At 41.1% G+C, this 26597-nt stretch overlaps 2 protein-coding genes across 2 annotated transcripts; one reads left to right on the top strand and one right to left on the bottom strand.

Moving 5' to 3' along the window:
* Nucleotides 1–315: 315 nt before the first annotated feature.
* On the bottom strand, nucleotides 316–10524 carry pkdccb (protein kinase domain containing, cytoplasmic b). The gene is made up of 7 exons (XM_062440419.1): nucleotides 9859–10524; nucleotides 8903–9043; nucleotides 6940–7211; nucleotides 6498–6577; nucleotides 6094–6201; nucleotides 1590–1766; nucleotides 316–1291 (listed from the first exon to the last, which is right to left on the bottom strand). The coding sequence occupies exons 1-7, from the start codon at nucleotides 10471–10473 to the stop codon at nucleotides 1185–1187; spliced, it is 1500 nt and encodes a 499-aa protein (XP_062296403.1). The 5' UTR covers nucleotides 10474–10524; the 3' UTR covers nucleotides 316–1184.
* Nucleotides 10525–14358: 3834 nt separating this feature from the next.
* disp2 (dispatched RND transporter family member 2) lies at nucleotides 14359–26190 on the top strand. The gene is made up of 11 exons (XM_062440847.1): nucleotides 14359–14453; nucleotides 18545–18689; nucleotides 18894–19165; nucleotides 19247–19276; nucleotides 19404–19527; nucleotides 20067–20182; nucleotides 20369–20466; nucleotides 21358–21455; nucleotides 21677–21835; nucleotides 22676–25187; nucleotides 25218–26190. The coding sequence occupies exons 1-11, from the start codon at nucleotides 14359–14361 to the stop codon at nucleotides 26009–26011; spliced, it is 4443 nt and encodes a 1480-aa protein (XP_062296831.1). The 3' UTR covers nucleotides 26012–26190.
* Nucleotides 26191–26597: the final 407 nt, after the last annotated feature.

Here is a 26597-nt window from a genome sequence, read left to right as displayed (position 1 = left end):
AGCTCATTTACAAGTATTAATTAAGGCTCATAATGAGCCCAGCATGACAGGGCATTTGAATGCATTCCTCTGGTATTGTGCAAACTCTGCGGAGCTCTGTAGGTTTGCAGTCTCGCCTATTCAGATGGGCTACAGATTGTAGATGTGGGGGCACGCAAGCAGATAAAAGACTTAAACACACACAAAACCAAGTCAGTATAGACATGCAAGTTTCACCTCCCCCACAGAAACACACACACCAAGGTGCTAATGAGAAAAAAAAATCTGCCTGTTAGTTATAGTTACACTTAATACAATAAAAATGACCACAAAAGAAAAAATAAGTAGAAACAATACATTTATAAAATTACAAATTGTAAAACTGTACAGTTACAACAAGTGAAGTATAAAAAAACACTGAAGTGAATAATTTTTCATTGAAAATAAAGGTTTCACCCACAAGGTGCACATAAAATATAATGCACAATCATGTAAGAACAATTACATTTCATTTGATCATATAAATATTTATGAACTAAACACTATAAAAGTAAGTTTAGAAAAGTATGCAGGGACAAACTGCTCTGGAATGGTTTCAATCATCTTTTGCTCATTGCTGATGTAAATGCTTACATGCTTGTTGCCGTCTCATACCACAGTGCAGCTAAGCCAGAGAACCATGAAAGAACAGACGCAACCTCAGCGCATTAACATCAAAGTGTATTTGTATAAGAGCTTGTTTTCTTTTCTCGTCCTCAGGCTTCAAACGGCCGAGCTGCGGCGGCTGTTCTTATTACCTCTTTGGCTTAAAAATCCTACTATGGGGACCCGGCCTCAAAACAACACGAGAAAAAAAAGACAAGGTAGAAAAAAAAATCATGTTGAGGGCACAAGGCTCCCCCCTCCTTAATTGTACCTGAAGGGAAATCCCTTTAAATAGTAGTTGGCAGAGGCAGTGAGCTGGCAGGCAGATCAAACAGTCACTGAGCAGAAGCCCTATAAATACATCACATTCACTTGCCTCACTTCAAACGCCTTCTCCTCAGCCCAGCCTCTACGCTCCTCCTGCACATCAAAAAGCCGAGCTGCGTTCAACATGTTTCAGAGGAGGACACAGTACTCATCTTAAGCGCGACATTTTGCTTTGCTTCACATCACCGGCTCCCACTCTGTTAATATCTCCAGAAACAAGTTTGCTCCTCATGTCACACTGTAGGAGTTTCAGGAGTTTTGGTTTTCTTCACATACACCTCGGATGTCTCATCAGGCACCAGATGACTGAAGCCGCTCCTGAAAGAGGCCAGCAGGCGACCTGAGAGCAAGAAAAAACACGAGAGGAAAATGTTTAACACATCAGCAACACTAACGAGGAACATGTTCTGACATAACTATACATTCCAGCTTTAAAAGCGACATTAAAAGATTAAAGAAGTAGCCGCTGAGTATGGAGAGTTTTCACTGTTTGGCCATGAAACCAATTTAAGTAGCAAGTTTTATTCAGACTTGAGTGAGCTAGGAAACCATAACATTTGTCAGACTTGTGTATCAGATAACAGAATAGGAGGGAGTGGAAAAAAGACAGAAAGTAGTTTATCTGTGGCTTTACTAACCCGTCCACGTCTTGTGTCCACTTAGACTGAAGCTGCTGCAGTGAGGATGGGAGCTACAGATGTACGCTGCCTCTCGGGCGCTGTGGACCGACAGCACGCAGCCCTGCTGACTGTAGGACGGCCAGCAGCGGTACTCCACATTCCCAGAGGTCCCCATACCTCGTATCACGGTGTAATCTAAAAAACAGAGACGGAGATGCTACTTTAGTACGTGAGGCTACTGAATGATTTTTGAAGCACTCTCTGAGGATGAAGATGAAAGTTGAATGATCCCTGCAGGGAAAATGATACAGCGCGGCAACGATTGCAGAGAATAAAGATAAGAACAACAAAATGGTTGAAGATTACAAAGCTCTTACTGACATAGAGGGAGACGTACTGTGGTTATGATTGACAGGTTTAAAAGGTAAAAGATAAATGAATTGAATCCAGCAGTTTTGCATTGATCAAAATGCCTAGTGGCAACTTGCTGGCAACAGCATGATCCAGTTAGTTAAGTCTGGTGATATTCCATCTTTTTCTTATTTTCAACAAATCCCATGACGTGACCATATCCAACAATGATTTGATCCAATTATTTTCTGTGTAGCCAAAGCATGAATAAGCTAATTCCTCTGTGCCATAAATCTCCATTGTTGTAAAAAAACAAAACATCAGTGAGTAGCAGCATGTAGCACTGGCTGACATCTGGCTGACATTTCTTCATTACAACAGGGGCGCTGTAATTTATTTTGATTTGATGAAAAATAACAAAAATATAGAATATCACATCCGTTATTAATTGATGTGTTTTTGTCATGAAAAAAGACTAAGAAGCACTCATTTAAACAGATTTGCATGTATTCTGAAAACGTACATGTATTGCTATGGATTATGTTGGAGCTGTTTTTTGAGTATATTTCGAGTGTAATTGATTAGCTGAGACTGAAGTCAGCCAAAGAAGTAGCATGTGAGCGGTGATGCAAGACTCAGAATCAGGTGCGACAAAGTCAAGAGACGCTACAGAGAAACAGTTTGTCAACCGCTTGATTATCTTTTTTACTGCTTGTGGTTTTGGTACTTTGAATTCATATGAATAATTTTCTTTAACCTTTGTTAAGAACCTTTGTTTTGAAGTTGATGTAAAGCTGACAACATAATATATTTAAACATTAATTCACTTTATCTGTACAACAAAAGACCTACAAGGAAAATAATCTCACTGTGAGAAGCTGAAATGTGTGTTGGAAGTCTCATATGGCATCTCACTGGCTTTATTTGACATAGAAAGCCAGAACAAATTATTTTAAAAAAGGAACTTTGACAGTTTCAGTGTTTTCTTAAAACACGGGGAAAAAAAAATCCTACATCCGCTTACTGTACAACTTCACAATGTACTACAAAAATTGTTGCCAGTTTATTTGTGATAAACACTATCTTCCATCGTTAAACATATTATTACATACTGAACCCTCTGAGTATATTATGGTCTATTAAAAAAAAAAAAAAATCATTTCTTCTTTTACAGTGTGTCGTTCCACACTCAAAAAAAATCACTTCACCTTCCTCCTCCCCAACATTTGTGTTACATTCATCATTATAATTCTTTCAGTCAGTCGTCTAGTGGATCTGGCTTTAAATCATCTGCTGCATATTAGTAGGAGCCATGAGAGAGGCATGCACACACACACACACACACACACACACACTCACACACACTCACACACACTCACACACACTCACACACACACACACACACACACACACACACACAAACACACACACACACACACACACGAACAGGACAAAAGCCTTGTCTATGAGCCCATATGGAGGAGGCACACTGTTACAAACTGTTAACCTTCCTAAATGGCAGGAGCCAGTGTGTGTGTGTGTGTGTGGGGGGGGGCATTGTTAAGAGGAAAAAGACACAAGGATCTGCCTTCTGGGTATGAGAAAGGGAACAAGGAGAAGGAGTGTTTAGAGGATCCTTCTCAGGGGGAGAGAAAAATGAGGCCTGTTGCAAAGCTTAAGGGACGCTAGCTTCAGCTGTTGAGGACACAGACATATGAATATAAGCTCTTTGTGTTTAAGGTGAAGGACAGGAAACAGTCTTCCTCTCGTAATAATATACAGAATGTCAGGCATATTTTTTATTTATTTTAGTGTCAAGAATGTCTTTCCTTGACCTGTAGAGTTTACTTTCAAATGAATTCACTCTTTGTCTTTTTGCCTCACATAACTGAACACTGAACAGCCTTTTAAGAAACTAAGACTGCTCTCCATCAAATCACAGATGATCTCAGCTGTGGAAAAGTTACATCCACATTACCAATGAATCTACATCTGTCAGCAATTTAAAATTAAGACTCGGGACCTGATGAGTGTCTTTTTCTCTCTCACACACACACACACACACACACACACACACACACACACACACACACACACACACACACACACACACACACACACACACACACACACACACACACACACACACACACACACACACACACACACACACACACACACACACACACACACACACACATATATATATTATTACAATATGTTCTTCTTGGCCTCTTTTATAAAGCATAGTTGTGTCTTTGGCTGCCATTCTGACTTTTTTTTCTTCTTCTTCTCAGGCAGACCTGTTAATGAGCCCATGTGTTTTTTAATATACAATTGCGAAATCTGTGATTTTGTTTTCCTCCTCTGATTGTTCAGTCATTAAAACCAACCATGAGTAGATGCACGCCTCCTTTAGTGCAGTGAGACGGTTGGCGGGTGTAGTTCAGTAGAAAGAAAATAGTTCCTACATAAAACTGCTCACAACAAGGTCTGTGGGTTATCTTGAGTAACCGGGTCATGATTTCTGGAAAGAGACATCGCTGCTGAGTATTTCTTTGGCATGTTGACAACAACAAGTCGAGCGCCAAACAGTTGCATTGTATTTGAGAGAAGAAGGACATTTCTATAACTGATATCTCCAAAACTCAGTAACTCACACCAAAACAATAAAGATGAATAAATAGCACTGCAGGAAAAGGGAAACATATGTTTTTGATTTTGGGGTGAACTGTCCCTTAAAAGCAACGGTTTGACATTTTGGGAGACACACTAACCAGTATTTGCATTCTGCAGAGAATGAATTGAGAATATTTATAAATATATATAATCTATATTATAAATATAAGACAGCAGTTGGTTAGCTTAGCTGTGCATACAAACAGCAGCTGTTCTAGTTTTGTCCATAGGTTGAAAAAATCCTCTAAAGCTCACAAATTTCTTTAAAATCTTAAAAAATTAAAAATGACTAGTTATAGTTTTAGGGAGAGGGGGGTTATGTACCAGACTTTAGAGGTGCTGGTAGGCAGATTTTGTTGCTTTTGGATAAAAAACTAAAGCCACAGTCAGCAGCCGGTTAGCCAGAAAAACATGAGAGTTGTATCAATCTTCTCATCTCACGCTAGCAACGAAATCTAATAAGCGTATTTTATTTCGTAGTTTTAAATTATTGCTTTTAATGTGCAAATAACCCACAATTTTGAGTTATTGCTGAAAATGTGAAAATAACTCAATTAAACCAAACTATGAAAACACTGAACACCAGGCTTCTCCATCACCGAAAAAACTGTTTCTATCTAAACATGGCAAAATAATATCCCAACACATTTTTACTGGTCTTATCACATACACACACACACACACACACACACACATACACACACACACACACACACACACTCAGCAGCAGCAGGCTTGACTCATGGCACCTCCTTGTTAAGCTAAAACATTCCTTCCTGGTGTCAGCCTCGGCGCCCAGGCCTCTCTACCCTGAATCTGTGATTAAATTCACAAAGTGCTGCTATATAAACAGTCCAGCATCTGGGGGATGGAAAGTCTCACCACAGGAAGGCAACCAAGTCATTCTGTTATTAATATTTCATAGAGCTGAGAGGAACGGAGGGAGGGGGTAAGGGGCTGCAGTGGAACTGAGGCGAACTGAGGGGAAGAAAAGTGAAAGACTTTCGGTGCTTATATGGAGAGAATACAAAAGTGGGACGATACGTTTAAAAAAAAATACTCTATATGGTTAATCTGAAAGCAAAAAAATGTGTTAAGTAAAATGTTTCTTATTTAATTTAATTCAAAAAGTGAGAAAAAGTATGCAAAAAAACCCTCAGTGTGTGCCAATCCCTGCACAGTTTTTTTTAAATGAACGCCGACTGTGCTTTCTGAGCCAGAGACATGCAGGATTAATCCCACTTTGTTGGTTTTGTCCTCTCATTCCAGCTGCCTAATAAACCTGTCAAAACAGCCTGAGCGGGAGAAACACCCACCCCAACCCCCCCTCTTCACTTTTTAAAGATACAAAATGAAAACAGGGGTGTAGACTGTCTGCCTCTCTCTGAAAGTGGATGAAAAAAAGGCCTGGCATTCTCTCCGAGGAGAAAGGGGTCTACAAGAGGGCCCACTGTACTTTATAAAAAGCAGCCTTCATTCCATGAGCTCTTACCTCTGATTATTGATGGAGGCAGGTTGTCCAGGTGCAGGCCAGACTTGTAGAGGAGGAGGATGTGTTCAAAGGCTTCCAGCGTCTGATTGATGTCAGCTTTCAGCTCCCCTAGACACACACAATGCATTCAGTCTGGTAAGACTAAAGGCATAAAGTAATAGTCAGCCAATATGGATGATTTGTTATCTCCTCGCTACGCTCTCCTGTCTAATCCCAGCCGTGTGACTTCAGGCGATAACAACCTGCATTCATTACCTTGTTACATGTCAAGAAGCATCTTGTCGAGCTCATTAAATGAAGCACTTAAAGGCATGTCATTACACGACTACAATGACCGAATGATTTGCATTCTGATCTTCAATAGTTGATGTCCTGTCATGTTAAAACGTCTCTCTCGTCCTCACCTGTGGAGTTCATGATGTGGTCTACCAGGTGTGTGAGGCCGGGCGGGGCCTGATGAGGCAGCAGGTAGGTGAAAAAATACCTGGGGCCAAGCAAAGACAAATCATTCAGACAGACAGACAGACAAGCCCTATCACATAGTCCTCACAGATGACTTGTCTCACACTGGTGTTAAAACAAACACTGTCCATAAAGCTGTCAAAAATCTGAAATCTTTTTAAAGGGTAAAGACTCCTTTTTCCACTGAAACTGCCAATTTAATCATCAAACCTTCTCCACCAAACCGCAAATCTCCAGCTGTACGTTGTTACTATCAACAACATTTTAGATGTCAGCTGGGCCTGTATTTAAAGCAATCCACCGTGCAGCTTCTTCAAAATGCATCATCAATCACACATCTATCATGTATTAAAACTCTCACTTTGTCTCTTTTTCCTTTTTTACCTGTAGGCATTGTAAATGTTCATCTTCTCATTCAAGCCCTCACACACTCCCCGGGCCGAGCAGGGCAGAGTGAAATTTCGGTGCGGAAACTGGAGGGAGCAGTCAGCGTCTGTCTGACAGACTGTTTCCTCTGCGCTGGCGTCGTCGAGGTCTGTGAGTTTCAGCTCACCCGAGACGGTAACAAACTGTCGAGGCTGGAAGTCCAGCAGAGCCACGGAGCCCAGTGGAGAATGGGATAGGAAATGGAGGAGCCTGACCAGGTCCAGACACACCTAGAAGGAGATAAGACATGTCAAAACCTGATCAGTGGGACTGATGATTTTTTAGGTAAACTGAACATTAGTCAATGAGTAACGTCACAACAACACCAAGAAACTTATAACTAGCAGTGAAACAATAACTTCATAAGATTAGAAGAGAACTTAACTTAACTTCAGAAGATTAATCAGCAAGTCATTTATTGGTTGCAGCTTTCCAATGTGAGAATTTGCTGTTTATTTTCCTGTTTGAAATTAAATTAAAATCCAATATTTAGGGTTTTGTACAGTTGGTCAGACAAAATTAGGGTTCTGGAAACGTTTTCAAAATTTCGGGGCATTTAATAGATTAAAAATGAATTTGATTTTGTTTTAAAGTCTAGTATAGTTACAGACTAGCTTTTTAACTCCAATATTGTATTTAGGTTTTGTGCTCTGACTTTTGGGAAAACAAAAAAACCCCAAAACTGGAATAACTGAAACAATTCCTGGTGTTCAAGCTAAAACTGTCTTGTTTTTTCCTGAAAAGGTGACATATTGAGAAAGTAATTAAGTTTCATTATGTAGCTAAAAATGGTAAAAATATAAAAACCTCCAGTCTCACAAAAACACACTGCTAGCTGCTTTTAAGACTTTTCACCAACCACACTTGCGAACCATTTCCTGAGACCGTTTTTATAGTACTCTTTAAATCCTACAATAAAAACAGAAGGAGAAAATAAGTAGACTACTAACAGCAAAATAAAGGCATTAGCAACGCACTGACAGAGCATGAAATGACTGTCACACTACAAACATAGCTGCAGTGTTAGGTAATGCTCTGAGTCTCCTGGACGTCACTTGGTGGGATCGGAGTGCTGTAAAAACAGGGTGGTTGAAACCAAACACCCCTGGATTACTGTAGCCTGCGCAGATGCAACGTAGCTGAAACTGAAAGAGGCCGCCCAACTCGAGGGGGGTATCATGAACGGCTATTTGGGTGATGTTGCAAAATGAGGCCTGCAGTTTCAAACGATACTGGCAGAATTTGTTTTTACACTTTCTAATCCAAAAAACAAAAGAATGCATGTTCTGACTTTTTTTCCTCTGTCCCTCCCACTTAGTCCCTTTCTTTCTCTTTCAAACACATCCATGCGTACACACACACACACACACACACACACACACACACACACACACACACACACACACACACACACACACACACACACACACACACACACACACACACACACACACACACACACACACACACACACACACACACACACACACACACACACACACACACACACACACACACACACACACGGATCCCTGGAGTGTAAATTCAGCCTCTGTTGACTCCCACTGTGAGCATACCTGTGATGGGGGTTGAGCTAAAGCTGTGTGTGTGTGTGTGTGTGTGTCTATCAGATGAGATGACATTCCTAGCCTGCAGTGGATTAACTCCAGTACCCATCTCCATTCCAACCATGGCCTGATCAAATACACTGAGGGACAGATGTCAGACCTCCAGGAGTTTCAAATGTCCGTCTCCCTCATCTTTCATCCTCCATCGCTTCTGCCAAGAGGCGAGGTCCGCACATGCATTGCAATATATGTGAGAGAGACACATTCAGCCTCCCAGGGTGTAGTGCAGTGTAAAGGATAAAGCACAGAGCATGTGTGTTCAACAGCTGAGAGCGGTAGTATATCGTGCTTACCCTGAATCTGTCCTCCCAGGGGCTCTGGAGCAGCTGGATCATCTGGAGAGGATTCCCCTGCTCCAGAATGACTGTGACTCTTTCTGCCCCTTGAACTCTTCCTCCCTGGCCTCCCGAATCTCCTGCACAGTGACCTCTGAGCTGTGGGTTGGAGAATAACAGAGATTAGGTACAGTAAAACAGAGCCGGTGGGACTTTACTGTCTAAAGAAAGAACTTGATGTTAAAAAAGGTATAATGCAACTTTTTGTTGTTTTCAAAACTGCAGAAATGAGAGAAAGCAACAAATTATAGTGTCTACATGTTCTTGAACGTAAGAGTAAACTGCAAGGACATGATGTTCTGCCAAACTTGCTCTCTCCACAGCAGACTTGTGACAGTAAAATCACATTATCCTACAAGGGGAATGCGCCCTGTGAAATTAATCAATTGAACTGTTTTGGACACAGTGCTGTCACACACTCGAGGAGCACTGCTGGATGTGAGAAATAAACCCATCCGTTTAGATTCAAACTAGTTCTAAATTGGGCTGTAATAGTTTGAGTGAATAAGTGCTGGGGGTTTCAGATGCAACCAGGGATAGTGGAAAGGACAGAGGCACATTGTCTGGTCTTGCAAAACTGTACCCAAAAGGTCAGAAGAGGGTCAGTGAATTTAATTTAATTACATGGGAAGGTCCTGCAGCGCCAAGGAGGCTTTTCATACTGCTCAGTGTGTGTGAGACAAAGGGAAGTGTGAGCAGTGGCAAATGAATTGTGGAAAATGTTAGTAATATTCCAACAGGATTTTTCCGATGTCTGTTGAGCTTTAAAGTGAGCAGGGGTTTCTAATCCTTCATACTTGGCAATGAAATAACATATTTGCAATAATGTTACTTTAGCATTTCGACAATAAAACATTCAAGAGGATAAAGAGTCTAAGATGATGCACAGAAGGAAGGCAGAGTCAGCTCTTTACCTTTATGATGTTTGGATGCTGCAGTCTCTGCAACAACACCATTTCTTTCTTCAACTTGTAAGACACGAGCTCACGGCAGCCTTGAGGGTCTTTAAAATCCTCCACACACTTGCCCATGTCTATGCCCTTTTCATTGACCAGTTTTAACGCCACGGGCTGACCTCCAGCCAAATTCACTTTGACAACCAGTTTGGTGTATCCAGAGCCGAGGATCTCCACCGCCTGCATGTCCACTAAAGACTCACAACCCATTTCATCCATATGCGCTTTCCTGGAGCCATGTGTGATCTCATTCCACAAATTATAATCCAAACTCGATTCTAGTGCTTCGTCATGTTGGAGAAAACGCCGACTTTCCTCTAATAGTCCGTTTTCATCATCACCATTGAATAAAAGCAGTGGAATAATTTCTTTGCGCCTCTCGTTGAGTTGGGAGTTCAACGCCCCGCGGAGCGACTCAAACTCCCCCTCATCACCAGCAAGAGTTGCATTGGAAAAGTGCGATATTTTGGCTCCAAACTGCTGCACGCTGCTAATTAAGAGTGATACCAGAATAGAAAGAACCACGAAAGCCAAGAGGGCAGCCGCGCGTAAAGAGTTGCCCATCACGGGCATGTTCCTCTCGTGGCACGGCTACTGCTGCGGGGAAAAGACGCACGGCCGCGGGCTGAGACGACCAAGTGAAAGCACTCCTGACTTTCTGCAGGAGAAGTGATCAGCTCCTTGTTTCCACCTCCCCGGGAACTCCCTCTAGAGGTGTGTCTTGTCCGCTCGTAACTTTACACCCGCTGAACAACTTTGCAGGAGAGCTCGACCTCATGTTGTCACTCAGTCCGCATGTTCAAGCACTTTCCTGCAGCTGCCCTCACAACAGCAATCAGAAGCTGCGTCTGCATGAAGAGATGCAACCACCTAATAAATGTTATATGCAACACTTTTTTTTTTAAAGAAAAAAGTTTTTAAAGTTTAAAGCAGACCTTTAAAATGGTATCTTAAATAAACCCCCAAATGGTTTTGCTGATTAACTGAGTTCAAAATGCAATTAGTGATAGTGTGATTATGTTGTTCTACATAAAAGAACCAGCATGTGTTTGTTTTATAGTTTGAGGGAGAGACAGTGGGAGGTCGAGGGCTGCTGTCACCGTCACAATCTGTCCAACAGGTGGCAGCAGAGCATCTTTTTGTCCTCACTTTAAGTAATTGATTTGTTGAGAAAGAAATGGCACAGAAATCCAAATAATGTGTTTCTGTGCAATTCAATTTGCAAAGAAACACATTATTGTGCTCCTTGTTTCCACTCTGCCTCTCTTGGTGAATTTCCTGTTGTAGCTTTATTTATCCAGCTGTGTCGCAGATCTTGTGGCAGCATTGGAGCTGTAATGAAGCGTTTCCCTCCGCATCACCACTTACTGGCAGTGATCTGCCACAGGAAATTACAATGGCTGTCGCCTCATTACCAGCCAGAAGACAAACCCCCTCTCTGCAGCCTCTCATTATACATGCATTTCTGGGTGTATGTGCTTTTGGGTGTGTGTGTATTTTTTTCTTGTGGTGTGTGTGTGTGTGTGTGTGTGTGTGTGTGTGTGTGTGTGTGTGTGTGTGTGTGTGTGTGTGTGTGTGTGTGTGTGTGTGTGTGTGTTTGTGTATTTGGCAGGCTGAACAGCTAACCAGTTAATCAGTGTCTGAAGTCAACAAGACATTAGCCATGTCAGCTGCAAAATAGGCTGTTCAGTAAATTGCATGCCTGCAACACAACAGGCTTTTGTTAAAGTTTGGGGCCATGTTGCACAAAAACACTCCATGCAGGGGTATGTATATGGTAGAGAAAATCTAAGCTTAAAGATCCACTTACTAATATTCTGGGCTTTCAACTACACCTCTTTCAGCTCAAGGCCATGTCCTTACATAATCAGATTGATCGTAGTACTGTTGTACTGATGGGGTCCCTCTCTCATCTAACACTTAATCAATCCAACATAAACATGTATGAATCAGTTTTTTATAGGCTACATCACTGAGATGAAAATAAAGATATCTGTCCTCCACTGTGTCTGCTTCTCATTTAAAACCATGAAATATGACTTTGATCTCTCCTCCAAAACTTTCTCACACCCTCTTTTTCCTGATCTTTGCCTTTTCTTCCAATAAATCATTTCCTTTCTTTTTTCCAAGGTGGCCCCTCAGAGACGAGCGTCCTGTGCCATGATTCATATTTATAACCAGAGCCAGACCAGCGGCCACCTCATTAGCAGCGAGCCTCACAGGTCTGCTGTGTCACAGTCTCTCCTTTCCCTTTGAGCTGGCCGGCTCTGGCTGACTCTCAGTTCTGTTTTCTTCTCTTCTCCTCATTATGTTAAACATAGAAGAATTGTAAACCCACCAAAGCTTATTTAACCCCAATATTTTTTTCTTGAGAAACAGTTAAAGCTACTTTTTTTTTTTTGGAAAACACATCACTATCAGACTGATGCCATTCTGGTTGCAGAAGAAGGCAACACAGTAATTATTATTATTATTTTTATTATTATTATTATAACGTTTTTTGAGATACTACTTGTACTCCATATTCCAGATGGAAATATTATTCATGCTCCATTATGTAATGACTATAGGCTTATTAAGAGAGGTGCTAAACATCTAATGAAATGTGATTATACTTGACAGCTTTCTTCATACTTCATACTTCATAAAGGGTTGCAACTGATGGATTAATTAATCGTTAATGAATCATTTATAACTGCTTTATAGAGTAGGCCTACAGTTATAAGCTATAATAAGAACAATGTTTGGGGTTGCCATTTTGTATAAAATCCCTTTGGCTGGTCTGTTGAGTACTGTTAGTGATCCATTAATGCTAATGGTGTCTCACTTTCTAATAAGTCATCTAGTCTCTGACTAGAAATGTTAATAGGTAACTAATAAATGTTTTTATCCATTATGTCTACAGCTGTACGTGTTAGTATGTGACTTTTGCAGTCTAACCATTCATTCAACCTGGTCTCCCAAAATATGTTCTTATTAATGGATTATAATGACATCTATAAAGTATTAGTAAATGATTTATTAACCATTAACTAAACCACTCATTACCACTTATATATATATACATGTAAAATGTGTTTTATTAGGTAAAAAGTATACTGCTCAACATTAAATGCTTCGTCTTTTTTAATACAACAAGAATGTTAAGGGACCAGGCTTCAGAATATATTTTGGTACTTAAAGACTACTTATATTACTTAAAGGTGAAGTGTGTCAAACTTGGTGGCATCTAACAGAGCAGCTTTAACAGAAACAAAATATAGGCTAATAATCATAAGTATGTTTTAATTAGTGCATGATCACCTGGGAATAAGAATTGTTGTGTTTTTGTTAGGTTATAGAATAGCCCTTTATACCTACATGGGAGACGGTTCTCTTCCATAAGCCTGCCATATTGCATAGCCATGTTTCTACAGTAGCCCAGAATGGACAAACCAAACACTGGCTATGGAGAGGGTCTTTCTTAAATTCTACCCACTGGCCCTTTAAATAAAAATGCAACAATGTGTACACTAAGTAATGACAGTATTTCTTATGTGTTGTTTAGAGCTGCAACAATTGGTTGATTAATTGATTATTTGCTAACCATTTAATTAATTGCCACCTATTTTGATAATCAATTCATCATTTGGTGACATTCTTTAAGAAGCTTCTCAAATGTGAATATTTTTTGGTTACTGTGATCGTAAACTGTAACATTGTGAATTTTGGACTGTTTGGTTGGGTTAAAAGAAGATATTTAAGGACATCATCTTGAGATTTGGGAAATAGTGATTGAAATTCTCCCCCATTTCCTGACATTTTATCGATCAAAACAACATCAATTAATAAAGAAAAGAACCGATTAATTAATTAATAATGAAAATAGTCATTGGTTTCAGCCCTCGTTAACGGTGATTGTATCAGACTTTGTCTTTACTGGTTTGTATAGATTTTTTCTTCTTTCTTTTTTTTAAGTAATGAGGTATTTTACCTGAATTCACCTCATCAGTCCTGACAAAAAACATGACTATAATGCTGCTCATTCAGTATTGATGCACTGTCAGCAGCTGGAGGTCCGAATTAAGTTATGGCTTTTAATTGAACACAGCATCACTGTCTGTGGACGTTCATCAAGTACATTAAACAGCAGCTGTAGCGCCTGTCGGAGCCAATTAACCAGGCACTGATGCCTACTACCTGTCACTTCGTGCTCCAGCACCGCGGCCGGTTGGACAGCGACCAAGCAGCGTCTTCAGCATCACCGCGGCTCCGCCAATCAGAGCTCAGCTCGGGGCAGATTAACCCAAACAGCCCTGGTGCTGCTCTGTAGTAGCAGAAACACGCCAGTACCTCTGATCCTCGTGGACTCAGTCTGGATAGATGGGGACTGTTTGGCTAACCCAATCCAGAAATACAAGACATTCATAATTACCTTTTTTGATGGTTTAGGGGTTGTTTTAAGCCGAGAAGGAGGAGATGGATGCTTGCTCGACAATAGGAGAAAGCACGGACGCGATTGTGATGGATGATTCCCCTATAGATGAGAAGGAAATTCAGGAGGCTCGCCAAAGGTGGGTTTTTTTTCTTGTCTGTAGATTTCTTTGTAGCTTTCTGTGTAACTGGATTACTGAGGAGAAAAATGTTATCCAGCAGACGTGAATGTGTCTCCTGTGACCCTTATTGTTCAACAGCACTCTGTCTAGCTGTGTTTATACTGTGGACAATGGGACTGTGCCATGATATGGTTTCTACTGTTTTTATTTGTTTTTTTCCCATAACACTATAATTGTCTTTACAACATAAATACGTCATTAATCTCTGATTAGGCTGCGCTCCTTCTACTGCTGGTGAAACCAAGATATGGTTTGTGTCAACTTACTTTTATGAATTTATGTTTGTTGATCAGAGCATTGGAGCTAATATCATTATTTAGTACATATGTATTTTGGGAACATGATAAAGGAGAGACAATGCTTTCAGCACCTTCTTTAATCCATCATCGTATAAATAGGCCCATGTGCTCTACTGTATGCAGTAGCTCCATAAATCAGGCCAGTATCCAACACACACACTTACTCACACTCAGTTGACTTGACACAGATCTGAGAGATCTGTTCTGCTGGTCAGGCAAGAAGTCTGGGTCACAAATGTCACCCTGTCACTCACTCTATTCCCCACTGATGCAGCAGCCCTGCATGTGAAAAAATCAAATGGCTAAGGGGGCATCAAACATGAAATAGGGGCTGGAAACTGCTGTGGCCTGACACCCTTTACTTCAACAACATGCCTCATTTTTATATCTCACAGAAGGATGTTTTCCTCTTCTAAACCCAGAGGGAAGATTTTCCCATAATACTCCACAGATCTAGCTCTGCTTTGAGGTTAATAGTTTGCCTCCTGCATACAGATTGAGACTCTTCTACTACATGTACATGTGTGTGTGATTGGCGGTTTAGGAGATGTTGGAGGACATGACATTGAGAGGCGTCCAGAGAGCTGATGAAAGACACATACAGATAGAGAGACAGAGACCGAGAGGCGAAAAGGGGAGAGAGTAGAAAGAGATGAAGGTCTTAACCTCAGAGGTACTTTGTGATTCTCTTTGCTGGAGTCTTTTGAGTACCCTTAGACATTACTTCGGCTCCAAACAAGCAACTCAGCAATTAACACTACCAGTCAAACTTAGTTTTGACCACAGTAAGATGGAATGATGATTAAATACCTAATGAAGTGGCAACTGCATGTATGTAAATGAAATGAGAGCAACTTTTATGTTGTATTCTTGGATGTTTTGATGTGAACCCAGAAGCCATTTTGATATCAGCACTCAATGTCAGTGTCCTTTTTTATTCAGAGTGTGGCAAGCAGCTCAGTGACACCAACCTGGATGTATTTTTGTATTCATCTGTTGAAATATTGATGAGTTCCACAAATTGCTCTCCCCATGTGTGCTTATATTGGCCAACCTGTGAAAAACCATCAGAGAGGAGTAATAGGCTTAAATACTCATATCCTGAACACAGGTGCTGGTTACAGTACACAGCATTGGCTTATAATTTAGAGTACCGGTATATTGTAGCATAATGGAGTACTGAATGTGTTTTATAATGCAACACCATTAAAATATAGTGTTAAATTAGTTGACAGTGTTGACTTCCAGATACTTTTATTGACTGCATTAATTCACTCACTCCAGCATCTAAACAGGCTTAATCAGCCGACAAACATCTGCTATGTGACTAAGAGCTGCTGAGTACACTGTGAACTATTTATTATTTAGACCACATTATAATTTTATTGTAATAAGAAGACAAAATACCCTGGTTCAGTTACAAACTGAACTCCATCATTAATCAGCTCCATAATCCCTCTGCCACAGTGTACCACCAGTTCAACACACTACTCATCATTGGTGCGCCTTATTATGGGATCCAAATAAAACTCTGTGAGGTCATTTAGCCTCTGTTGACTTACTCTGTCACCATGGTGACAAGACAAGAAGTGCGGTTGCATTCAGCCGACTGTGGAAAAACAAGCATGTAGTAGACTACACAGATGTTATGCCCCCTTTTCACTGAGATGCAACTACAACATTACTATAGCTACAACATTCAGCTTGGTCTCTCATTAGTCCAGTTTCAATATCATGAGACGTAGATAATTCTGGAAATAGGTTAAATAAAGTTAAAATCTTTTAATTTGATCAATTTTAACCCTTTAAGATACAGTTCCTATGGCTGCAACAAATGTTTTCATCAAATAAGAATGCCCATTTTTTATACATATCTCCCCAAAATTTAGTTGATATATCGAGCATGAATGCTAATATTAGCACGCTAACAAGCTCACAATGATAATACTAATGTGCACGTGTAGGCCGATAAATTGTCACCATGTTCTCCATCTTAGTTTGGCATGTTGGCATGAAATCATTTAGACTAATAGTTGTTTTTCACAGCAGACATTTTCACATGTCAAAGCAGGCAAAGCAAAGCTCAGATTGATTAATATTAATAATGACTGAATCCCATTTAGTTTGTCCTAACCCTTAACCCTGCTATAGTGTATGGTTTACCACTATATGGCTTCCTTGAACAATTGAATGAAACTGAGCCATCATTAATATTAATTGCACCTGTGTATCTACTTAAGTATGGGACAAATTTAAAAATCGATGATGATGAAAAATCAGGCAATCACCAAAATTAGTACAGTTCATCCTGAGGGAAACATGAATGTCTGCACCACATTTCATGGCAATCCATCCTATAGTTTTTGAGAAACTTCACTCAAAACCAACAATGTGCACTACATGGTGCTATAGGGAAATTCAGGGCAGTCAGTGTCTGTTCCATGTAGTGGATGTTGACATATTTCTCAGGATAAATAAAAACTGATTTGCTGGTAGTGCTAGGGGCTGAATGAGACCATCACAGCCATTAAAGATCCCCTCCAGGCATGTATTAAGACATGTGAAAATACTCTGCTTGGAATAATAACATGCCTGATATGTTTTTTCCACAAAAAAATGTAATAAGGATGTTAAAATCTTTAAAATGGCATCTACTCATTCTCCCTCATTAAAAATGTAAGTATATGAATATGCACATTTTTTTTATCTTAAAGTTTAACTCCTGGACACAAAAAGTCTCCCACTCCACTGTAAAGTCCATTTTCATACATGTTTAAGATGAATATTCGAGGATTGGACCAGGATTGGCTTCCAAAATAGAATTGTTGTCACAAATCAATCTCGTAGACCCAGATTTCGTAATCAGACTTTTAATCAGCACAGAGAAACTTTCTGCTTCAGGAGATAAATGTGAAAACAACCTTCTAGTGTCAAACTCTGCACATACATCATTCTACACAGTGAAGCTCAAACATTCAACTGTAGGAACGAAAAGAAAAACATACTTTTGAGTGGAGGGGAGACTTTAAGTTTCATCCACTGGGGACCATAAATGTCATTTTAAAACTGCATGTAAAATATATCCAATAGTTATTTCAGCCTGGACCAAAATGGTGCCATCCATAAAGCCCCACCGCTCTATGGAATAATAAACTGAGCTTGCAACCTATCCATACTGTAGGAATGAGAAAGAGTACATTACTCAGAAGGGAGAAGCATCTCATTACGCTCCTCCAGGGTTCTCCTGAATGCTGCCATTACCCATGAGTCATCACTCAGCCTCATGGTATATATCCTGGACAGCCACCTACCTCTCTCTCATAATGGGGGTCTCTGACATGATATGTATAGACTCTCACTCTCATCTCCCTCTCATTACCCCTCTTTTCTTTTTCTTTTTTAAATTGAGCTTCCAGTAGCCACAGTGCGTTACCCAGAAATCCATTCCATACCTCATTAGTTCTGCTGGCCCGTTCAATTCTCCGTTAAAACACAAGATAAAGCTGAGCCAAGAATATAGTCAAGAAACCGAGATGTCAATCAATGTATGGTGCAGAAGATAGATTGTTATGCTCAAGTTTTATAGTTACCTTCTGCATACTTGCAATGTTTCACAGACTGAACTTTTGCACCATCTTGTATGCCAATCATAACACATTTTCCTCCTCCCTTTTCTTTTTGTCTTTCATTGCTTCTTTGCACCCTCTCACCCATCTTTCTCTACTCCCGTCTGTCCTCTCTCCTCCTCAGTGAGATCCCAGCGGTCTCTCTGTGCCCTCCTGACAGTGTGTGTGCTACCGAGGCCCATTTGACAGTCATCCAGTCTGAAGGGGAGCTATGTGACAGCTGCAGCAGCCTTGGCAGGCCCTCTTCCTCCTGCCAGCTTTATCACCAAGTATGCCTGAGCACCGACTGTACTGTATTCTGTTAAAGATAGATATATGTGGAACCATTAAAACAGATTCAGAATGTCTAAAAAAAGGGTTAGAAATAATTCTGGGATTTGGGAGGCAGTGACAAAAATAGTCAGTGTGTCGCTGACTGAGGCTTGAGAAAACAATAATATGCAAAATTTCTGTTATATCTATAATTTTTTTAGGTTCCCCAGGGTCCTCGAGCTGGGGCTTATGATTCACTACAGCCCCGAAAATGTCCCAATTGCAGCCATCACGAGCCAATTAAACCAAACACCTGCCAGGACTGCCATTCAAACACATTAGGCCCTCATGGTGAAGGAGGTGTAGTGGTCAAAATGGGACACAGTTGTAGTTCTGCCCATCAATCACGTCACGGTGCTGTGAGATGTCACTGGCTGCATGGGTCAAACGAAGGTGGGGCACAGAAACCGACGCTACATGTGGTGACAGTCAGGTGTGTTGATGTACATTATTTGTTCATCCTTTTCAAATTTGTGTGCATAATTATTATAATGAAGTTTTCAATTATTAACAGGGATGGAGGATTCTACTGCATCCTTAGAAAGTAAGCACAGAAACCTATTTTCACTTTACAAACCCAGAGGTTTTGCATGTCACACTTGTTATGATCATGATAATGAATCCTTACTCAGTGTAACTGACACCTTCTTTTGTGGCTTTCTATCTGGCAGTTATTCCCAGGTGATAGTGGATTACCCGTTAGCAGTGCTCATTGGTTGTGCTGTACTGCTCCTGGGATGCTCACTGGTTGGCCTCTTCATTGGTCCATTGCCAGACTTCTCTGACCCGCTGCTGGTGAGTCAGTTTGGGAGAAGTCATCGCTTTGCTTTAGTGCACAAAAATATATAGTCTGACATTTAATCCATCAGTGTGGTTCATGTATCTTTACTGTCACCCGTCTGTCAAATCCACAAAATAAACCTCCCTCACCACCTCAGGCTGAGTGTTAATTAGTGTTTCCCTAATGACTCATGATCTCAGGCATATCCATTTACTTCAACCTCATCTCTGATTCAACTATCCACTCTGAATTAGATCACAGTCGCTGTCATCTTAAATGAATACATCCTCTCACCTTCGAGATGCGTGCTTAAATAATAAACACTGATTAATGAATTATTCTGAAAACCCAACTTGTGAATTACAACAATGAGTCATTACTAACATTATACAACCACAAAAAAGGGTGTTTTTTATGACAATTCAGACATCATTACAAGGTAGTGTTGATGCAGATTAATTCAGTAAGATGCTGCAGTCCATTGATGGGCACCAGCATCCACACTGTCTTTAGCTTTGATGTCTGTTTGTATGTGTGCATGTTCTTTCTACAGGGCTTTGAGCCAAGGGGAACGTACATCGGAGTCCGCCAGTCCAGCTTGTCCGAGCTGCTGAAGAACACTGGCCCGGGGAAAACTTTGTCTCCTTTACCACAGCAGCTCAGTAAAAGGTCAGAATGCGGAGGTGACAATATGTTATGTTTACAGCTCATTGCACTAGCAACAAATGGCCAAAAATAATCAATGTAGGTTTAAAAATGATTTAAAAAGTGGATTTTTAAAAACATCATTTTGTAATAAAGATGAGATTTGTATCTCTGTGGTTCTATCTGTGCTAGTTTTGGGGAGGCTGTCAGTGGACATGGCAGTGGCAGCCAGGATGCTTCCAGACTTCGGAAAAAGCGGATGCTGGCCACAGATTCATCTCCAGATACCTTCCTTTGCGATGCTCCAGGTCGGTCAGTCCTAATTGGTTCAACCCTACCTGCACACTGATGAATCAGTGAAATTAAAATATATAAATGAAACTGCTGTTCATTGAAAATGGCAACAATAAAAATACAAACAAATTCAAAATGCATTTTATGATTTCCAGTTGGGGTCAATAAAGTATTCCACCAATTTGAATAAAATGTAATTTATGTTGCTAATTGCAATATTTAGAGTTGTATAGTTCATTTAAGCAAGTTACCAGGAGGGATATGTAACACTGCTAGCTCCAGCACACTAGTCAGAGCAGACAATGAATTGGAAATATTATAATAATGTAATCAAATCCCATTCAGAAGCTGAGATACTTTTAAATATGTAAATTAAACCCTCCAGCTTGTTAGAGATTAAGCAGCACTCCCAGCACACTAATGAAAACAGTACAACATAAAAACAGCAGTAACAATGTATTAATTAAGTGCAAATTTACAAAAACAGTGTGATTGTGAGATGCACATAATAGCGTCCAATTGTGGCTTCAAAGAAAGAAGTTTGTTGAATACATTTCTTGGGCAGGTTACTCCACATTTTCCATTTTACTTTGAAATTGTCTGCTGGTAGATCAAAGACAATATTTCTGTTTCTGCCTCATAAAAACACAGAAAACTGCTTTAAAGGATTTATTAGCAATTCCGAGCCTTGAGGTTCATTTTATTTAGAAGCCTAATTTATACTCAAAACAGGCAGCAGGGCCCAAGAAATATGCTGTTTGCCTCATTTTACTTATATTAATTTATACCCGGAAAAATAGTAAATCTTAATAACAGTCAAAGTATTCCGAACATTTCCAACCATCCCTACAGATTGATGATTCACTGCCGGTCATCTCTGAATCCATCTGTCTCTCTCCATGCAGGCGAGCATTTGGCCCAGCTGGTGTTTCGATCAGAAAACTCAGCCAGTCTCTGGAGCCTGAAGGCCATCCATGCCATGTGTGAGATGGAGCAATCCAGGGTTCGCTCAGATCTATACACCTTTATCTCTTTAATCATCTTCTGTTAATCACCACTTTGTGTTTCCTTGTCTTCCCAAGCATATCCCACCTTTAAATTCTCTGCAGGAATTACATGATTTTTATGTGCAGCACATTGCCTCATCTGAAATGAATGCATTGTTTGTGAATTTGTTTTAAAACTGGGCATGTGTTCAAAAAATATTTCCCTTGCCTGATTCAGATACGCTCCCAGGCCCAGTTCCAGGACTTGTGCCAGCAGCATGTGAGAGTGGAAGCTGAGGGAACGACCAGAAGCGGCTGCTGTCCCAGCTGGTCCCTGGGCAATTATTTGGCTGTCCTCACTAATGCCTCCAGCTGCCTCAGCCTAACCTCCCACCAGGTAGCTTTCTTTTTCATATCCTTTTCATTAGAAAGAACACCATAGAAACCTATTACTTTACTAATTGGAATAATTACCACAAAGGTTTTCAAAATTTAAATCCATAGCCAATCTTGCACTGCAAGTGATATTTGAGGTGAATGGTACAAATTAAAAAAATTAGCATGCAGATACATTCTTGACCTTGATAAGAGACATATTTGTGGTAAAATATTCTAAACACAATGTTCACTTACTTAGTATACTAAGAGTATATAAGAGATATGGTTGGAGGCTCCAGTAATAGCTAAGTAAATGAACCTGGAGTTTAGCATATTCTTTCACAGATTTAACATTTTTATTTTACATTTCAAGGTCCATTTAACATGAACTATGTGAAGTGATATCAAGATATTGGTACCACTTTTTAATAGGGCACCCTTTATAAAGGCTTTAAAAACTGACAGGTATAAATTATTCACTAATTTTGTCTCGATCAGTTACAAGCTACATGTATTAAAAAGAATGACTGTTGGGTTTCCAGGTTGTGAAAAATCTCTTGAGGTGGTGAAAGCTATTTAGAAAGTGGTATCATTGTATATCATTACCAATTCCAAGTCGAACACATAAAGAAGAAATACTGCAGGACTTCTTTTCCACCATTTAACATTTATACAGTCAAAAACTTTTAATCAAAGAGAATTTCTCAAACAAATAATTGGTTTTGTCTTTTCATAGGAACTGTTAACAATAAGAAATATGTTGAACAATCCCACAAAAGATATAATTTACAATGATCTGTTTGAAGGGTGACTTTATTGAGGCCATTAATGTCACTTAATTTTCTCCTTTTCACATCAGGTTGCTGAGTCTCTGAACCTTCTCCGGAAGTGTGCTCTGCACTATCATGAAGGACATTTGGTGGATGACTGTGCTGAAAGACCTAAACATGGCAGCTGCTCCTCCGTTCCGTCCCGCTGCAAACAATCCCATGTGGTGTTCCAAATCCTACACTTTCTGGTTGATAAAGACTTCCTCGGGCCGCAGACTGTTGAATACCAAATCCCAACATTGAAGTACAGCCTTCTGTTCTTACCTGTGGACAAAGGTGAACACATGATGGAGATATACATGAACAGTCTTGAGGGCCGGGACCTGACATACAATAACACGACTATCACAGGCATGGACTTTGGAATCAAGCAGACACTCTTCAAGTATTACCTAGCGAGAGATTCAATATATCCTGTCCTAGCTGTTGTTTCCCTTCTTTTCACCATGGCTCTGTACCTCCACTCTCTCTTCATAGTAGCATTATCTGTGATAGCAATCGCAGGCTCTCTCCTTACCTCCTATTTTCTCTACAAAGTAGCATTTCACCTGACGTTCTTCCCCCTGGTCAACCTCTCCGCAGCTCTTATTCTCTTGGGAAGTTGCTCCAATCAGGTTTTCATCTTTGCTGATTTCTGGAATTTGCAGCTATCCCAGAACCCCTCGGCTTCCCTGGAGAAAAGGGTAAACAGAGCTCTGCAGGAAGTCGGGTATTTGATTTTAGCGTCAGGATTAACCTCCAGTGCAGCATTTTTCTCCGGCTATCTCAGCAGCATCACAGCAATCAGATGTTTTTCTGTTTACCTCGGAACTGCCTCTTTCATTAGCTCACTTTTAGCATTGGTGTGGCTGCCATGCTCTTTCATCCTGCGTGAGCGCTACACAGAAGCTTCCACTGCCTCTGTAGCAGCGCAGGGATGGAAACCATGCTGCTCCAAAAACAATGGCGGCTTCTGGGATACAAGTTCACGCAAGCGATGCCTCTTCACTCTCGGGCAGAAGCTAAGAGAATTAAAACGAGGTCTCACCGACACCTCCAATTTGTTATTTCTGAAAATCCTGCCTTGCGGAGTGGTAAAGTTTAGATATATCTGGGTGTGCTGGTTTACAGTGCTTGCCGCCGGTGGCACATACATGTCTTGCATTGATCCAGGCATGAAACTGCCCACCCTTGACAGCAAGGTCACCCAGCTTTTCCGCTCTAATCACCCATTTGAGAGATACGACGCAGAATATCGCCATATGTTTATGTTTGAGAGACAGAGGAATGGAGAGGACAAGCCTGTGAGGCTAATGCTTGTTTGGGGCATCAAACCAACTGATAATGGGGATCACTTTAACCCAAGAAGCAACGGCTCTTTGGTTCTTGACCCATACTTTAACATGAGCCGACCAGATGCGCAGGTTTGGTTGAGGGACCTATGTGGACGGGTTCAGAACCAAAGCTTCTATTCTGCGCCATCACCAGAGGATAAAGATGCAATGACAGACCATATCTGCCTTGTGGAGCAGCTTATACATTGGGTATCGGTCAGACGGTGCTCAGAGAGTGATGATGCCCTTCATTTTTGCTGTAATGACATCCCTTTCCCCTACCCTCCCAGCGTTTTTGAGAACTGCCTCAATATGATGCTGGCGGAGAGGTACGCTGAGGGCCAACTGGCCCACAGTGGAGGTCTATACTTCCAGCCAGATGGCAGGGTCGCTGCCCTTGTGTTGGCATTCAAAACCACATACCTTTACAGCTTCAACTTCAGCAGAACCAGTCTTTTCTATAGAGAAATCCTGACTTGGTTTGACAAAGAAATATCAGGGGCACCAGGAGGGCTGGAGAATGGCTGGTTCATCAGTCAGCTGTCTCTTTTTGACCTACAGCAGTCTTTAAGCTCAGAGACTCTGGTGGTAGCTGGCTTCTCAGTAGCCCTCACATTTGCTTTGCTTCTCTTAACCACCTGGAATGTCCCATTGAGCATATATGGCACTGTTGCTGTAGGAGGCAGCGTTTTTGTCACAGTCGGCCTCCTGGTTCTTCTTGAATGGCAGCTGAGTGGCATTGAAGCTCTGTTTATATCATCGGCAGCAGGGCTGTCTGTTGACTTTATTGCTAACTACTGCATATCCTACAGCTCTGCTCCTCATTCAGACAAAATTGGGAAAGTAGCACACTCCACTAAAAGGATGGGATGTCCTGTAGCAATAGTCTCTGGTGCATTTTTCAGCATGGGGATCATCATGTTGCCTGCCACAGTCTTGCTGTTCAGAAAATTGGGGATTTTCCTGTTTTTGGTGAAATGTGTAGCATGTGGATTTGCAACCTTCTTTTTTCAGTCCCTGTGCTGTTTTTTTGGACCCCAGAACAACTGTGGAAAAATCACGTTGCCATGCTTTTCAGGCCAGACTGACAGTGTGCTGTCGTCAAACTCAGCAGCAGCTGAACCTGGGTCCTCATCTGCCTCGGCTGCTAACGGAGCCTTTGGGAGATCTAGAGTGAGGAGGAGTTGTGACAAAGACGCAGGTGGCTATCTGTACCCCAACCATCAACGTCAGCAGAGGCAGAAACAGACTGGAGCAGGAGGAGGCGGAGGCAGAGGGCAGGAGCAGTACGAACTACAGCCACTGGCCTACCGGCTGAGCGACAGCTTTGAAAACAGCACCTGCACCAGTAAACTGTCCAACCGGCCCTCTGTGCTCTCTGATGAGATTGAGTACTCTGGGAGAGATGTGGGCAGGAATAGCATGGATGGGGACAGCGAGGAGACACACAGTCGTCAAAATAAGATCTGCCAACCGCCTCCAGCTCTCCAGACCTCATCTCCTTATAAAGAGAACACACTGCAACTTGCAGGTCTGGCACAAGAGGACCTAACTAAGGACAGGCTGCTATGTAAAACTTGCCGAGGTCAGTCTGGTGGGGTAAAACACTGGAGCAACACATCGTTCTCCTCATCTTCCAGCATAGAGGAGACTATAATCAGCCACACACTCGAGACCATTGATCAGCCATCTCTCAGCAAAGAGGAACAAACCACAGATGAGCTCCACCTGCATCATCACTGTCACCTCTCCTCCCAGTCTCAGAGCTCCTGCGAGGGTCTGGAGGACTCTAACGAAACGTGCCTGAGTGACATTGAACCAGGGCCTTCAAACACACAGCAAAATGAAGAAGAAGGGGAAGTTCAGTTACAACCAGGACACCTAAATGGAAAAAGAGACATGCTTCGTCTCTCATTGAAAGAAACAGTTTATGAGACTTGTGGTAAGGGCCGCAGCAGCCAGAGTGAAGAAGTCGTCATTTTACCCAACAGTAAGCCGGACTTGCCAGATGTTTGGATAAAGAGAGATGGACAACGGGAGGATACATGTTGAGCAAAGCTGGAGGAATTTTTTTCAACACTGTGCATTCGTTGTTCTGAATATATGTAAAGGGATCACTGTACACATGCATATAGGAATTACAAAGGGAGCACAAAGCTGTTCCTCTTGTATAATACTAAAGGGAAATATAAGCCAACCACAAATGTAACATGTGACAGCATGTATGTCTAATGTTGCTGCTAAGGTTGTTATTGTTTCTATTCAGAGCATGAACGTTAAATTATTCAGCAAAAGTTAAAATCAAAGCATGATTTGTTCATCCTGGCATTCTCAGAAAGAAGACAATAAAAGATTAAGGTTCCTTTTCAGCCACAACTTTGCACCAATATCACACTTGAAGAAACTAAAACCACAGTATGTGGTTCAAAGAATTATCAAGTACTGCACCTGCTGCCTGTTGCAGAATTTTCTTTGTGCCTGGACCTTTCTAACATCTGCACAGATCACAACAAATACAGTGCCACTATCGTCCAACCGCTGGCCTTTCTCCATGCTAGAACTAACTTTGACGAACCATAAGACATTCATGGACTTGACCGAAAATAAACATGTTGAAAGATAAATGTGACAAATACAG

Source organism: Scomber scombrus, chromosome 19 (genome assembly GCF_963691925.1).
Source record: "Scomber scombrus chromosome 19, fScoSco1.1, whole genome shotgun sequence".
NCBI classification, from domain to species: Eukaryota; Metazoa; Chordata; class Actinopteri; order Scombriformes; family Scombridae; genus Scomber; species Scomber scombrus.
This window is presented reverse-complemented; position numbering and strand designations above follow the sequence as displayed.